We start from the raw sequence: 14,653 nt of genomic DNA, 5'->3' as shown, positions 1-14,653 counted from the left end.
GTTTCTACACATAGTCTCTTCAAGCTTCCTTTGTATGTTATGGATCACTTTTCTCTTGCTGCTTTCAGGATTCTCTCTTTGTCTTTGACATTTGATAATCTGATTATTAAGTGTCGTGGTGTAGGTATATTCAGACGTATTCTGTTTGAGGTATGCTGTACTTCTTGGATCTGTAATTTTATGTCTTTTGTAAGAGATGGGAAATTTTCATTGATTATTTCCTTTATTGTTGCTTCTGCCTGGGACACACATGGCACGTACATTCATGCACTTCATGTTGTCATTCAATTTCCTGAAACATTGCTCATATTTTTCCATTCTTTTCCCTATCTGTTCTTTTGTGTGTAGGATTTCAGGTGTCTTGTTCTTCAGTTCCTGAGCATTTTCTTCTGCCTCTTGAACTCTGCTGTAATATGTCTCCATTGTGTTTTTAATTTCTTGCATTGTGCCTTTCATTTCCATAGATTCTGCCAGTAGTTTTTTCAAACTTTCATTTTCTGCCTTATGTTCACCCAGTGTTTTCTTCATATCCTTCATCTCTTTTGCCATATCTTCCCTAAACTCGTTGATTTGGTTTTTTATTTGATTTATCATATTTCTTTTATTTTTTTATTTTTTTTTTTTAAATCATCATTTTATTGAGATATATTCACATACCACGCAGTCATACAAAACAAATTGTACTTTCGATTGTTTACAGTACCATTACATAGTTGTACATTCATCACCTAAATCAATCCCTGACACCTTCATTAGCACACACACAAAAATAACAAGAATAATAATTAGAGTGAAAAAGAGCAATTGAAGTAAAAAAGAACACTGGGTACCTTTGTCTGTTTGTTTCCTTCCCCTACTTTTCTACACATCCATCCATAAACTAGACAAAGTGGTGTTTGGTCCTTATGGCTTTCCCAATCCCATTGTCACCCCTCATAAGCTACATTTTTATACAACTGTCTTCGAGATTCATGGGTTCTGGGTTGTAGTTTGATAGTTTCAGGTATCCACCACCAGCTACCCCAATTCTTTAGAACCTAAAAAGGGTTGTCTAAAGTGTGCATAAGAGTGCCCACCAGAGTGACCTCTCGGCTCCTTTTGGAATCTCTCTGCCACTGAAGCTTATTTCATTTCCTTTCACATCCCCCTTTTGGTCAAGAAGATGTTCTCCGTCCCACGGTGCCAGGTCTACATTCCTCCCTGGGAGTCATATTCCACGTTGCCAGGGAGATTCACTTCCCTGGGTGTCTGATCCCACGTAGGGGGGAGGGCAGTGATTTCACCTTTCAAGTTGGCTTAGCCAGAGAGAGAGGGCCACATCTGAGCAACAAAGAGGCATTCAGGAGGAGACTCTTAGGCACAAATACAGGGAGGCCTAGCCTCTCCTTTGCAGCAACCGTCTTCCCAAGGGTAAAACTTATGGTAGAGGGCTCAACCCATCAAACCACCAGTCCCCTATGTCTGTGGTCATGTTAGCAACCATGGAGGTGGGGTAGGCGAATACCCCTGCATTCTCCACAGGCTCCTCAAGGGGGCACTACATCTTTTTTTTTTTTTTTTTTTTCCCCTTGTTTGTCTTTTTTCTTTTTTTTTTTTTTTTTTTTTTAAATTTCCCTTCTTTTTTCAAATCACCTGTATGAAAAAAAAAGTTAAAAAGAAAACAAACATACAATAAAAGAGCATTTCAAAGAGACCATAGCAGGGGAGTAAGAAAAAGACAACTAACCTAAGATAACTGCTTAACTTCCAACATGTTCCTACTTTACCCCAAGAAAGTTACATAATATAGCAACATTTCAGTGAACTTGTTCCTACTACAACCATCAGAAATTAACAGACCATAGTCATTTCTGGGCATCCCCAGAACGTTAAATAGCTTATCTGTTCTTCCTGGATTATTGTTCCCCCTTCCTTAATTGCTCTCTACTGCTAGTTCCCCTACATTCTACATTATAAACCATTTGTTTTACATTTTTCAAAGTTCACATTAGTGGTAGCATATAATATTTCTCTTTTTGTGCCTGGCTTATTTCGCTCAGCATTATGTCTTCAAGGTTCATCCATGTTGTCATATGTTTCACCAGATCGTTCCTTCTTACTGCCGCGTAGTATTCCATCGTGTGTATATACCACATTTTATTTATCCACTCATCTGTTGAAGGACATTTGGGTTGTTTCCATCTCTTGGCAATTGTGAATAATGCTGCTATGAACATTGGCGTGCAGATATCTGTTCGTGTCACTGCTTTCCGATCTTCCGGGTATATACCGAGGAGTGCAATCGCTGGATCGAATGGTAGCTCTATATCTAGTTTTCTAAGGAACTGCCAGACTGACTTCCAGAGTGGCTGAACCATTATACAGTCCCACCAACAATGAATAAGAGTTCCAATTTCTCCACATCCCCTCCAGCATTTGTAGTTTCCTGTTTGTTTAATGGCAGCCATTCTAACCGGTGTTAGATGGTATCTCATTGTGGTCTTAATTTGCATCTCTCTAATAGCTAGTGAAGCTGAACATTTTTTCATGTGTTTCTTGGTCATTTGTATTTCCTCTTCAGAGAACTGTCTTTTCATATCTTTTGCCCATTTTATAATTGGGCTGTCTGTACTATTGTCATTGAGTTGTAGGATTTCTTTGTATATGCAAGATATCAGTCTTTTGTCAGATACATGGTTTCCAAAAATTTTTTCCCATTGAGTTGGCTGCCTCTTTACCTTTTTGAGAAATTCCTTTGAGGTGCAGAAACTTCTAAGCTTGAGGAGTTCCCATTTATCTATTTTCTCTTTTGTTGCTTGTGCTTTGGGTGTAAAGTCTAGGAAGTGGCCTCCTAATACAAGGTCTTGAAGATGTTTTCCTACATTATCTTCTAGGAGTTTTATGGTACTTTCTTTTATATTGAGATCTTTGGTCCATTTTGAGTTAATTTTTGTGTAGGGGGTGAGGTAGGGGTCCTCTTTCATTCTTTTGGATATGGATATCCAACTCTCCCAGCCCCATTTGTTGAAAAGACCATTATGGCTCAGTTCGGTGACTTTGGGGGCCTTATCAAAGATCAGTCGGCCATAGATCTGAGGGTCTATCTCTGAATTCTCAATTCGATTCCATTGATCTATATGTCTATCTTTGTGCCAGTACCATGCTGTCTTGGCAACTGTGGCTTTATAATAAGCTTCAAAGTCAGGGAGTGTAAGTCCTCCCACTTCGTTTTTCTTCTTTAGAGTGTCTTTAGCAATTCGAGGCATCTTCCCTTTCCAAATAAATTTGATAACTAGCTTTTCCAAGTCTGCAAAGTAGGTTGTTGGAATTTTGATTGGGATTGCATTGAATCTGTAGATGAGTTTGGGTAGAATTGACATCTTAATGACATTTAGCCTTCCTATCCATGAACATGGAATATTTTTCCATCTTTTAAGGTCCCCTTCTATTTCTTTTAGTAGAGTTATGTAGTTTTCTTTGTATAGGTCTTTTACATCTTTGGTTAAGTTGATTCCTAGGTACTTGATTTTTTTAGTTGCTATTGAAAATGGTATCTTTTTCTTGAGTGTCTCTTCAGTTTGTTCATTTCTAGCATATAGAAACATTACTGACTTATGTGCATTAATCTTGTATCCCGCTACTTTGCTAAATTTGTTTATTAGCTCTAGTAGGTGTATCGTTGATTTCTGAGGGTTTTCTAGATATAAGATCATATCATCTGCAAACAATGACAGTTTTACTTCTTCTTTTCCAATTTGGATGCCTTTTATTTCTTTGTCTTGCCGGATTGCCCTGGCTAGCACTTCCAGCACAATGTTGAATAACAGTGGTGACAGCGGGCATCCTTGTCTTGTTCCTGATCTTAGAGGGAAGGCTTTCAGTCTCTCACCATTGAGTACTATGCTGGCTGTGGGTTTTTCATATATGCTCTTTATCATGTTGAGGAAGTTTCCTTCAATTCCTACCTTTTGAAGTGTTTTTATCAAAAAGGGATGTTGGATTTTGTCAAATGCTTTTTCAGCATCTATTGAGATGATCAATTGATTTTTCCCTTTCGAGTTTTTAATGTGTTGTAATACATTGATTGTTTTTCTGATGTTGAACCATCCTTGCATGCCTGGAATGAACCCCACTTGGTCATGGTGTATGATTTTTTTAATGTGTCTTTGGATTCGATTTGCAAGTATTTTGTTGAGGATTTTTGCATCTATATTCATTAGGGAGATTGGCCGGTAGTTTTCCTTTTTTGTAGCATCTTTGCCTGGTTTTGGTATTAGATTGATGTTAGCTTCATAAAATGAGTTAGGTAGTGTTCCATTTTTTTCAATGTTTTGAAAGAGTTTGAGTAAGATTGGTGTCAGTTCTTTCTGGAAAGTTTGGTAGAATTCCCCTGTGAAGCCATCTGGCCCTGGGCATTTATTTGTGGGAAGATTTTTGATGACTGATTGGATCTCTTTGCTTGTGATGGGTTGGTTGAGGTCTTCTATTTCTTCTCTGGTCAGTCTAGGTTGTTCATATGTTTCCAGGAAATTGTCCATTTCTTCTACATTATCCAGTTTGTTGCCATACAGTTGTTCATAATATCCTCTTATAATTTTTTAATTTCTTCAGGATCTGCAGTTATGTCACCTTTTTCATTCATTATTTTGTTTATATGGGTCTTCTCTCTTTTTGATTTTGTCAGTCTAGCTAGGGGCTTGTCAATCTTGTTGATCTTCTCAAAGAACCAACTTTTGGTGATATTTATCCTTTCTATTGTTTTTTTGTTCTCTATGTCATTTATTTCTGCTTTAATCCTTGTTATTTCTTTTCTTGTACTTGGTTTAGGATTGGTTTGCTGTTCATTTTCTAGCTTCTTCAGTTGATCCATTAGTTCTTTGATTTTGGCTCTTTCTTCCTTTTTAATATATGCGTTTAGTGCTATAAATTTCCCCCTTAGCACTGCTTTTGCTGCATCCCATAGGTTTTGGTATGTTGTGTTCTCATTTTCATTCGTCTCTATATATTTAGCAATTTCTCTTGCTATTTCTTCTTTAACCCACTGATTGTTTAGGAGTGTGTTGTTTAACCTCCAGGTATTTGTGAATTTTCTAAGTCTCTGATGGTTATTGACTTCTAATTGTATTCCATTGTGGTCAGAGAATGTGCTTTGAATAATTTCAATCTTTTTAAATTTATTGAGGCTTGTTTTATGTCCCAGCATATGATCTATTCTGGAGAAAGTTCCGTGAGCACTAGAAAAGTATGTGTATCCTGGTGATTTGGGATGTAATGTCCTGTAGATGTCTGTTAAATCTAATTCATTTATCAGATTGTTTAGGTTTTCAATTTCCTTATTGGTCTTCTGTCTGGTTGATCTATCTATAGGAGAGAGTGATGTGTTGAAGTCTCCCACAATTATTGTGGAAACATCAATTGCTTCCTTTAGTTTTGCCAATGTTTCTCTCATGTATTTTGTGGCACCTTGATTGGGTGCATAGACATTTACGATTGTTATTTCTTCTTGCTGAATTGCCCCTTTTATTAGTATGTAGTGGCCTTCTTTGTCTCTCAAAACATCCCTGCATTTGAAGTCTATTTTATCTGAGATTAATATTGCTACACCTGCTTTCTTTTGGCTGTAGCTTGCATGAAATATTTTTTTCCATCCTTTCACTTTCAATTTCTTTGTGTCCCTGTGTCTAAGATGAGTCTCTTGTATGCAACATATTGATGGTTCTTTTTTTTTGATCCATTCTGCGAATCTATATCTTTTAATTGGGGAGTTTAATCCATTTACATTCAACGTTAAAACCGTGAAGGCATTTCTTGAATCGGCCATCTTATCCTTTGGATTATGTTTGCCATATTTTTCCCTCTCTCTATTAATATCCTTTATTGTACCCATACCGAATCTCTTTAGTACTGAACCTTTCTCCAAGTCTCTCTGTCCTGTCTTTGTTTCTCTGTCTGTAGGGCTCCCTTTAGTATCTCCAGTAGGGCAGGTCTCTTGTTAGCAAATTCTCTCAGCATTTCTTTGTCTGTGAAAAATTTAAGCTCTCCCTCAAATTTGAAGGAGAGCTTTGCTGGATAAAGTATTCTTGGCTGGAAATTCCTCTCTCTCAGAATTTTAAATATATCGTGCCATTGCCTTCTCGCCTCCATGGTGGCTGCTGAGTAGTCACTACTTAGTCTTATGCTGTTTCCTTTGTATGTGGTGAATTGCTTTTCTCTTGCTGCTTTCAGAACTTGCTCCTTCTCTTCTATGTTTGACAGTGTGATCAGTATATGTCTCGGAGTGGGTTTTTTTGGATTTATTCTATTTGGAGTTCGCTGAGCATTTATGATTTGTGTATTTATGTTGTTTAGAAGATTTGGGAAGTTTTCCCCAACAATTTCTTTGAATACTCTTCCTAGACCTTTACCCTTTTCTTCCCCTTCTGGGACACCAATGAGTCTTATATTCGGACGCTTCATATTATCTATCATATCCCTGATGTCCATTTCGAGTTTTTCAATTTTTTTCCCCATTCTTTCTTTTATGCTTTCATTTTCCATTCTGTCATCTTCCAGGTCACTGATTCGTTGTTCAACTTCCTCTAGTCTTGTACTATGAGTGTCCAGAATCTTTTTAATTTGGTCAGCAGTTTCTTTAATTTCCATAAGATCATCCATTTTTTTATTTAGTCTTGCAATGTCTTCTTTATGCTCTTCTAGGGTCTTCTTGATTTCCTTCATATCCCGTACTAGGGTCTCATTGTTCATCTTTAGTTCTTTGAGTAGCTGCTCTAGGTGTGTCTCTTCTGGTCTTTTGATTTGGGTGCTTGGGCTTGGGTTATCCATATCGTCTGGTTTTTTCATATGCTTTATAATTTTCTGTTGTTTTTGGCCTCGTGGCATTTGCTGTCCTTGATAGGGTTCTTTTAGGGTTTGTAGACCAGTTGAAGTCCTTATCTCTAATTTATCAGATCTACAGCTTCGTGGAGTACACTTTCTCTAACTAACCAGCAGGTGGCGTCCACGAGCCACCTGTTCTCCACAAGCCAGATCTCCCCTGCTTAGCCTTTTTGGTGAGTGGGGGAGTGAGTCTTGTGGGGCCCAATTGGTGTCCCAAGCTTGCGTGTGTAGTTGGTGTTGCCTGCCCTGTATGTGGGGCGTGTTTCTGGGCAGTCGGGGAGGGGGGGTGGCCCTAACAATCAAATCTCCCTGATGATCCTAGAGTTTTAAAGCTACTGCAATAGTCTAATCCTTCAGTTCAGTCCTGCCACAGTTTGTCTCTGCCACTGACCCACAAGTCTTTGGTATTGGCGTATGGCTCCTGAGACTTGCAAGTGGGCCCCTCTTCCAGGCTGTGCACCCCGGGTCCTCTGTTGAGGGATGACTGTGCTATGTCACAGGTGAGTGCCGTCCCCCCAGGGCAGTTCTGGGCTGCTGGGCTGTGTTGGGAGGCTCCCAGTCTGCTCAAATGATGGCTGAATGGGGCTCTGTTAATTCACACTGCTCCCCCTTCCCAGCTCTGGGACATTCAGCTGAGGTTGCAGGGAAGGCTAATGTCCACGCCCAGTTTTGTGGTGTGTGCCTGTTATTTGAAGCACTTCCGTCACACTGGGTTGTCTGGGGCAGCTCTGGGCTATGGGGCTGGCGATGGGCAGGAGTGTTTCCTGTCCACCAGGATGGTGGCTGTGAGCGGACACCCCCCTTTTCTTGGGAAGTTGTGTTGTTTAGTAAATTTTCTCAGCCACTGGATTATTGCCTTTTGTCTCAGAGCTCTCTTATTTCTGCTCTTGACTTGACGTGCCCAAATTTCAATTCTTTGAAGCTTTCTGTATTGAGCTTCTTAGAGTAATTGTTTTAGAAAAAGCAAAAAGGATTTAAAAAAAAAAAAAAAAAAAAAACCGGCCCTCCTCAGAGATCTAATGGGTTATTGAAATGCTAATAGACAAAGCAACCAGGGCCATTAAGGAAAGGTGCCCTGGGCAGAGAGATCAGCCTTGCTTCGGGATTTGCATATGCGCCTCAAGGCCTGATCTCCGCCCTTCCCCTTTCTGTGTTCACCAGAACTCCAAAAATCCTCTGCTTTTACTTTGGAGCTTCTCGTGTTGTTTTCCTTCTATGCCCGTCTCCTCTCTGCTGGGCTGGCTGCTCTCAGAGTCTCTGGTGTCTGGCCTCAGTCTGTCTATGGTTGGAGTTTGAATCAGTAGAATGAGTTTCCGATGAGAGCAGCCACTGCAATTCTCCCTTCTCCTTCCTGGAGCTGACAGCCCCTCCTCCCCCGGGACTGAGCCTGGCAGGGAGGGGCGCGGGTCCCCTGGCCGCAAAAACTTACAGATTTCGCTGATCTCAGCAGTTCCACGTTTTCATGAGTGTTGTATGAAGTATGCCCAAAGACAGATTGCTCTGTGGTGTCCAGTCCACGCAGTTCCTGGCTTTTTACCTACTTTCCTGGAGGAGTAACTAAAACATACAGCTCACCAGTCTGCCATCTTGCCCCCCCTCCATCATATTTCTTTTAAAGTCTTTAATTGATTGTTTCATTAAAGTGAAACAATATCTCAACTGTATCTTGATTGAGGTGTAAGTTTGTTCCTTTGACTGGGCCATATCTCTGCCCTTCCCAGTGTAGTTTGTAGTCCTCTGTTGTCTAGGCACCTGGCTTCACCGGTTACCCCAATCAGATTTCACCAGACCAGAACGGGTTCAGGTCTCAGAATGGGGTTATATTGAGTTTCAAGTCTCTTTGAGGATGTGTCTTAGAAATTGACAGGCTTTCCTATGAGGTCTCTAGTCACTGTGCTTTTCCTAACCTGCTCAGCAGGTGGCGCCTATGAGCCTGTCACTCCCTACTGGTGGAAAGAGGTGTGGCGCCTTTAATTCTTAACTTAGATTGTTTCTGTTTTGACTCTTTTCCCCCAGGCCCTGGGGTCTTGAGTTCTGAGGGGAGGGCAGGCTGTTGAGCTGAGCCCCATCTCCTTCCTCTTAGGGGAGATATACCCCCTATGGAGCTATATTCTGCATTTCAGTAGTTTCTTTGTCTCTCTGACTCTGTCACCTCCACACATGTCTGGGTCAGAGTGCTGTGAACTGAAAATGGCTGAGGCTCCACTGAGCCATTCAGGTTGAGAGAAAAAGGGAAAGAAGCCCCCCTTCAAGAGTCAGTCCACAGCCCCCAATTTCACGTGTCGGTCAGATAAAGCACCTCGTCTTCTGGGCTCCCCCTCCCAGGGCACAGGTGTTTTCCACTTCTCTAAGGTCAATCTCTAAAGTCTCTGTATTTTTTTTCTTTTTTTAATTAATTTTTTTCCTCTCTGTGAGCCCTACCTTCTCTCCACTGGGAGCAACCACAGGGTACTTTGCTGCTTGTCTATGTCTGTAGATTGTATTCAACAGTCCACATTTGTTAATTAAAAACCCAGTTGGAGCTAGGTTGAGCTATATTTGCTTGCTACCAACAGGGACTGCTGCTTTCTCCCACAGCGGGGTCCTGCAGCCTAGCCTGCTGTGGGGGGAGGGGGCTCCCAGCACAGTTCCGCAGTTTTTACTTACAGATTTTATGCTGTGATTTCAGCCTTTCCATCCAATCCAGGTTGTTGTATGATGTGTGGACAGTCAATGGTTGTCCTTTAGCAGTTGTTCCAGATTGTTTACTAGTTGTTCCTTGTTTTTTATTAGTTGTTCCAGGTGACTGACTAAATTCTACACCTCTTTATGCTTCCATCTTAGCTCTTCACCTCCAGAATCTGTTTCATGTGATCAACAGTTTCTTTTATTTTCATAAGATCGTCTACTTTTTAATTTACTCTTGCAAATTCTTCTTTAAGCTCTTCTAGGGTCTTCTTCATATCCTTTATATCCTGTGCCATGATCTTCTTGTTTGTGATTACTTCTTTGATTAATTGCTCCAAGTACTGTGTCTCCTCTGATGTTTTGATTTGGGTGTTTGGGTTTGGGTTATCCATATCTTTTGGTTTCTTCATATGCTTTAAAATGTTCTGTTTTTGGCCTCTTGGCATTTGCTTATCTTGAAAGGGTTCCTTTAGGATATGCAGGCTTATTTGAACAGTTATCTGTAATTTGTCAGAGCTACAGCTTGGTGGTGTGCACTTTCCCTGACTTACCAGCAGATGGCACCCCTGAGCCACCTCAAGCCAGTTCTCCCCAGCTTCATCTCTGTGGCTAGTGGGTGTCCAAACCTTGTGGGGGTCCAATCAGTGCCAAGATTTCCATGTGCAGTTGGGCCTGCCAGCCTTGAGGGTGGAGGTGTGCCCTGTGCAGTTAGGCAGGGGAGATGGCTTTAAGACTCAGAACTCCCAGCCATTCTCGGAGTTTTAAAGCTGTTGCACAAGTCCAACCCTTTTGCTCAGATTCCGCATAGTCTCTCTCTGCGTCAGGCCCACAAGTCCCTGGGATTGATGTAGCGCCCTTGGGACTTATGTGCGGGACACCGCCTCCAAGCCATGCACTCCGCGGGCCTCCGCGGAGGAGGGCTGCACTGCGTCATAGGCAAGCGGAATCCCCAAGGGAAGCTCTCGCCAGGGTGCTGCACAGGGACGTTCCTGGCCTGTTGAAAAGATGGCTGTATGGGGTGTGGTAACTTCCCACTTCCGTGGACCTCTGCCTGCTGCAGCGGGTGGTTCTTAGCTCCAGGACAATTAGCTGCAGGTGTGCGAAAGGCTATCGTCCACACCAGATACTGAGGCGGGTGCCTGGGTTATAGAAGGCACTCCCCACCACTCTCGTGTGTGCAGCTCTCTGCCGGATCTGCAGCCGCTTTCGGGGTTTTTAAACTAACCCGCCTCCAAACGCCGCCGACCCCAGGTTTTTCCCCACAGCAACGTGCCTTCTGTTTCCCTAGCAGCTTCACTCACTTGATTCCAAATGCAGACTCTCAGTTTCACCAAGTGCACAGTCACTGTGGATGTAGCGGACATTGTCCAGCCTGTCCAGCCCTGGAACTGGTATTATGGAGCACTTTCTGTCTTTTATCTAATGTTTTTTACGGAGAAGTATTTTGCTCTGTCTCTCCTAATCCACCATCTTAGATCCTCCTGTTCCGTACCTTTTAAAAATTGTAAACATAACTGTCAAAACTTATTTTTGATGCCTAGAATTTAAAAAAAAAAGAATTTTGTGAATACCTTAAAGATTTGGAACCAATAAGAAAAAATGTTGAAAGGAAGAGAACAATCATGTAGCTTAAGTGTTTGCTTTCTTATATTTTTGAAATTTAGGAAAGTATAATGTATCAGTGTTTCTCAACAGGGTACAGCAGCATTCCCCAGAGGATATTTGAAAATGTGTTTATGTATTGTGGAGATTGTTTGCCACAATAACTGCAGGTACTTCAGGATAATCTTATATAACAAACAATTATCTTATCCAAACTGTCAGTGACACCCACATTGAGAAACGTATTTATAGATGAAAAAAAAACATGCAACATGAAATAGCTTGGTAACACCAAGGAGTGACAAATCTGTAATGAGCCAACATTACCACCAGGTGGTTGACATGGAGGAACTAGAATTCTCAGATATCACCACTACCACCTTTATTCTCTTCCCTCTTTGCCTCCATCTTTAACTTTTCACAGCTTAGTTTTTGCTGTTTCAGGTAATTTCTCTTTAATATTTATAATCATTTGCTTTTAAATCTCCGTGTTCCTCCCTTTCTCCTTCCCAGCTTCTGTCTCTGTAGTGTGAGGGGTAATGTGGTGTAATAAAAAGAGACTGAACTACAATTTAGGTAGTTTGAATTCTAATCTAGGCTCTGCCAGTAAGTAGTTATCACTTATCTGGAGGGCCTCATTCTTCTCATTTGTAAAACTAGTGTCTTGGACTCCCAGATTTCTGAGATCCCTTCCAGTTGTCATAGGCTCCATACTGAGTAGTTGAGACCAAACTACTGTAGAATCATAGATAAGGATTCAAATACACCACCACAACTTTATTGGCTGTGTCACCTGGGGAAGTTACTTCACTTCTATGCCTCAGTTTTCTCAACTGTAGAATGAGAATGCTAATAGTACCTCCTTGATAAGATCATTGTGAAGAGTGTAATTGAATAATTAGAATAATTTCTCTAATAATTGAGAAATACTGCATGTTTAAAGCTCTTAACACAGGGTATAAAGCTCTTAACACATATTAAGGGCTCAATGAATGTTAGTTTCTGCTTGCCTTAGAAAAATGTTATCAAAAAAACTGACACTTATCTTAGTTGATAAATGCAAAAGAAGTGTTGACTATGGAAAAGAAATGTTGATTATACATGTACCTCAAAGGAAAAAGTCCCAATTTTAAAGAAAAATAAGATTCTGAAAAAGCCCTTTTCAGGGACGAGGAAGAGTTCCGTAGGTTAGGATCTTTGAAAGAGGCCTCATGAAGGAAATAAGATTTAATGGCTTTTAAAGGCTGAGTAGCATTTGGATGACATGAGGAAGGGATCCTATTCATTTTTCTTTCTGGCAGTAGAAGGGGAATATCATTATCAAAGGCTTGAAATGAAGAATTTATATGGTGAATGTAGAGATCATGCTAGTTACATTGCATTGTAAGCATGCTTATTAAATGGGCTAAGAGTTCTGAATGCCAAGTTGAAGAATTTGTATTATTATTATCAGGTAACAAGAAACTACTGGAACTTTATGGGGTTTTTTTGTTATTGTTGTTGTTGTTTTCTTCATAGTATTTAAATCAACCCAGTGATCTGGGTGGCTAATAGTCACAGTTTAAAATTTCAATGCCTACATGTTCCAGCAGTTTTATTTTTAGAGACACATATGAGTTATAGAGACTTGAAACACTAAATTTGGTTCAGGATAAAAGACAAAACCAAACTGTAAGAATTAATACTCGTAAAACTGAAAGACATATATTACTGTCATTTTTTAAGCATCAAATTGTTTCCTCTTTTCTTATAAATAAAAATCAACAGACACTTTATTTTTGTTATTAAAATTCTTCCTTAACTAAAAATAAGAGGAATACTTTTTACAAGTATAATTGCCGGGTTCTACAGTATTCCAGATTTTTGTTGATAAAATGGCTTTGTATATAAAGGTTCTCACTTTATGTGTATCTTGTTTAATCATGGTAGTAGAGAAGATAATGTGTTATAAAGAAATGAGACTGTGTGAAAAAGTGATCTCAGATAACTTTATTAACAGCACTGGTTGATGTAGACAGTTGTTTACTAGCTATAATCAGTGATATCACGTGAAACATGAGTCAGAGACATCATGTATTCCTACAACTTAATGTAATGACTTTGGCTCAAGCTTACAAAATACAATTACTCTTTTGGTGCTGACTAGACAGTTTGCCTGCTGATTAATAGAAAGCTACTTTAACAGTAAAATTTCAGTTATCCTTTATATGTCCATCTGTCTTGTCTTGTTATCAAAGAGTTTTTCCTTTTTTTTCCCTCCCTGGGGTCAGGGTTCCAGTTGAGCCATCTTCTCTCTTGTCACTATCACCAAGTCACAATCAGGTAACTTTCAGAATACTAGAGTTTTGTGGGTTGTTCTAGTTTTAGTTGTTTTGTTTTATTTTTTTTTTAACTAAGGTGCATTTCTTCTTTTGTAATACTTAAATTGCCATTATTTGCCAGTTATCTGTAAACCTTACTACCTGTGTCCTCAGTCATACAACTAATATAACATACCCACATTATACTTGCTAACAGTATTTTCACACTCTAGACAGAAAGTTAATCTTTTGCCTTCATGATGGTTGCCTAGTCATAAAAGAACAAGTACAAAGATGGGAAGAGAATAGCAGTAAAAACATTTAAAGAAGTACTAAAGGACTACAAAGTAAAAGTTTCTTGGGTCAGTCCCTAAACTGATAAGGAATATTGAAAAATTGATTCTTATCTGCACTTCCATATGCAAAATGATACTTTTGTTTCAGCTATTACATTCAGACTTGGAACTTCATCGGAGAAGAGAACAATTAGTAGAGCACACTCGGAGAGAGGCACAACTTGCTGCCCTACAATATGAGGAGGAGAAAATAAGGACCAAACAGATTCAGAGAGATGCTGTCCTGGACTTTGTCAAAGTGAGTCATTCTAGTCCATTGAATGATGCTCCTAAAGTTATTAGGAGGAAATGCTTTTTTTTTTCCTCCCTGAGATTGTCAGTTTTTGTTATCGTAATTGACATGTCAACTTTTTAATATTTTTTCTTATTATAAGGAATCTTGACTAAATAGTGGTGACTGTCTCTTACTTGTGACTAGATTAATTATCCCCATGCTTATCTGCATAAGGACAAATCAGACAGTAGCCTCCTCCTCTTAGCAGGCTGTCATTAGACACAGTTAGCCATCCATCTGCCTTTTCCTCAATCTCTGGTGTCGCACTAATGATCAATAAGATCATGAAAGTGAAAGAGGTAGTAAAATGTAAAGTACTGTGAAAATTAAGCTGTTACCCAAACCTCTCTCCAACTTCATTCATTACTTTAGTGAATACCAAAAATTTGCTAGGTACATAGGCTTAATACTTGATGTCATTTTGATTCTTCCCTTTGTGTTGCTCTCCACATCCAGTAAATTAACAACCCCTGTTAATATTTCTTTCCTTAATATTTTACAGAATTTATAGTGCACCCCATCTTGTTTCTTTTATTTTGCCTATATTACTTAAGTTTTTTTGCTCAGAAATCATCTTGAATTTGTTCTTCGTAATTAAT

General features: G+C 39.7%; 1 protein-coding gene across 1 annotated transcript in view; it reads left to right on the top strand.

The window, feature by feature from the left end:
* Nucleotides 1-14,653, top strand: part of LRCH3 (leucine rich repeats and calponin homology domain containing 3) — a 209,431-nt gene that overhangs the window by 157,218 nt on the left and 37,560 nt on the right. The window contains 2 exon segments of the mRNA XM_037837445.1: nucleotides 13,395-13,446; nucleotides 13,869-14,018. Of these exon segments, the coding sequence (XP_037693373.1) occupies nucleotides 13,395-13,446; nucleotides 13,869-14,018 (202 nt within the window).

The sequence above is a fragment of the Choloepus didactylus genome, chromosome 1 (genome assembly GCF_015220235.1).
Source record: "Choloepus didactylus isolate mChoDid1 chromosome 1, mChoDid1.pri, whole genome shotgun sequence".
NCBI lineage: Eukaryota > Metazoa > Chordata > Mammalia > Pilosa > Megalonychidae > Choloepus > Choloepus didactylus.
Note: the sequence above shows the minus strand (reverse complement) of the source record. Positions and strands in the feature narration are given on the sequence as shown.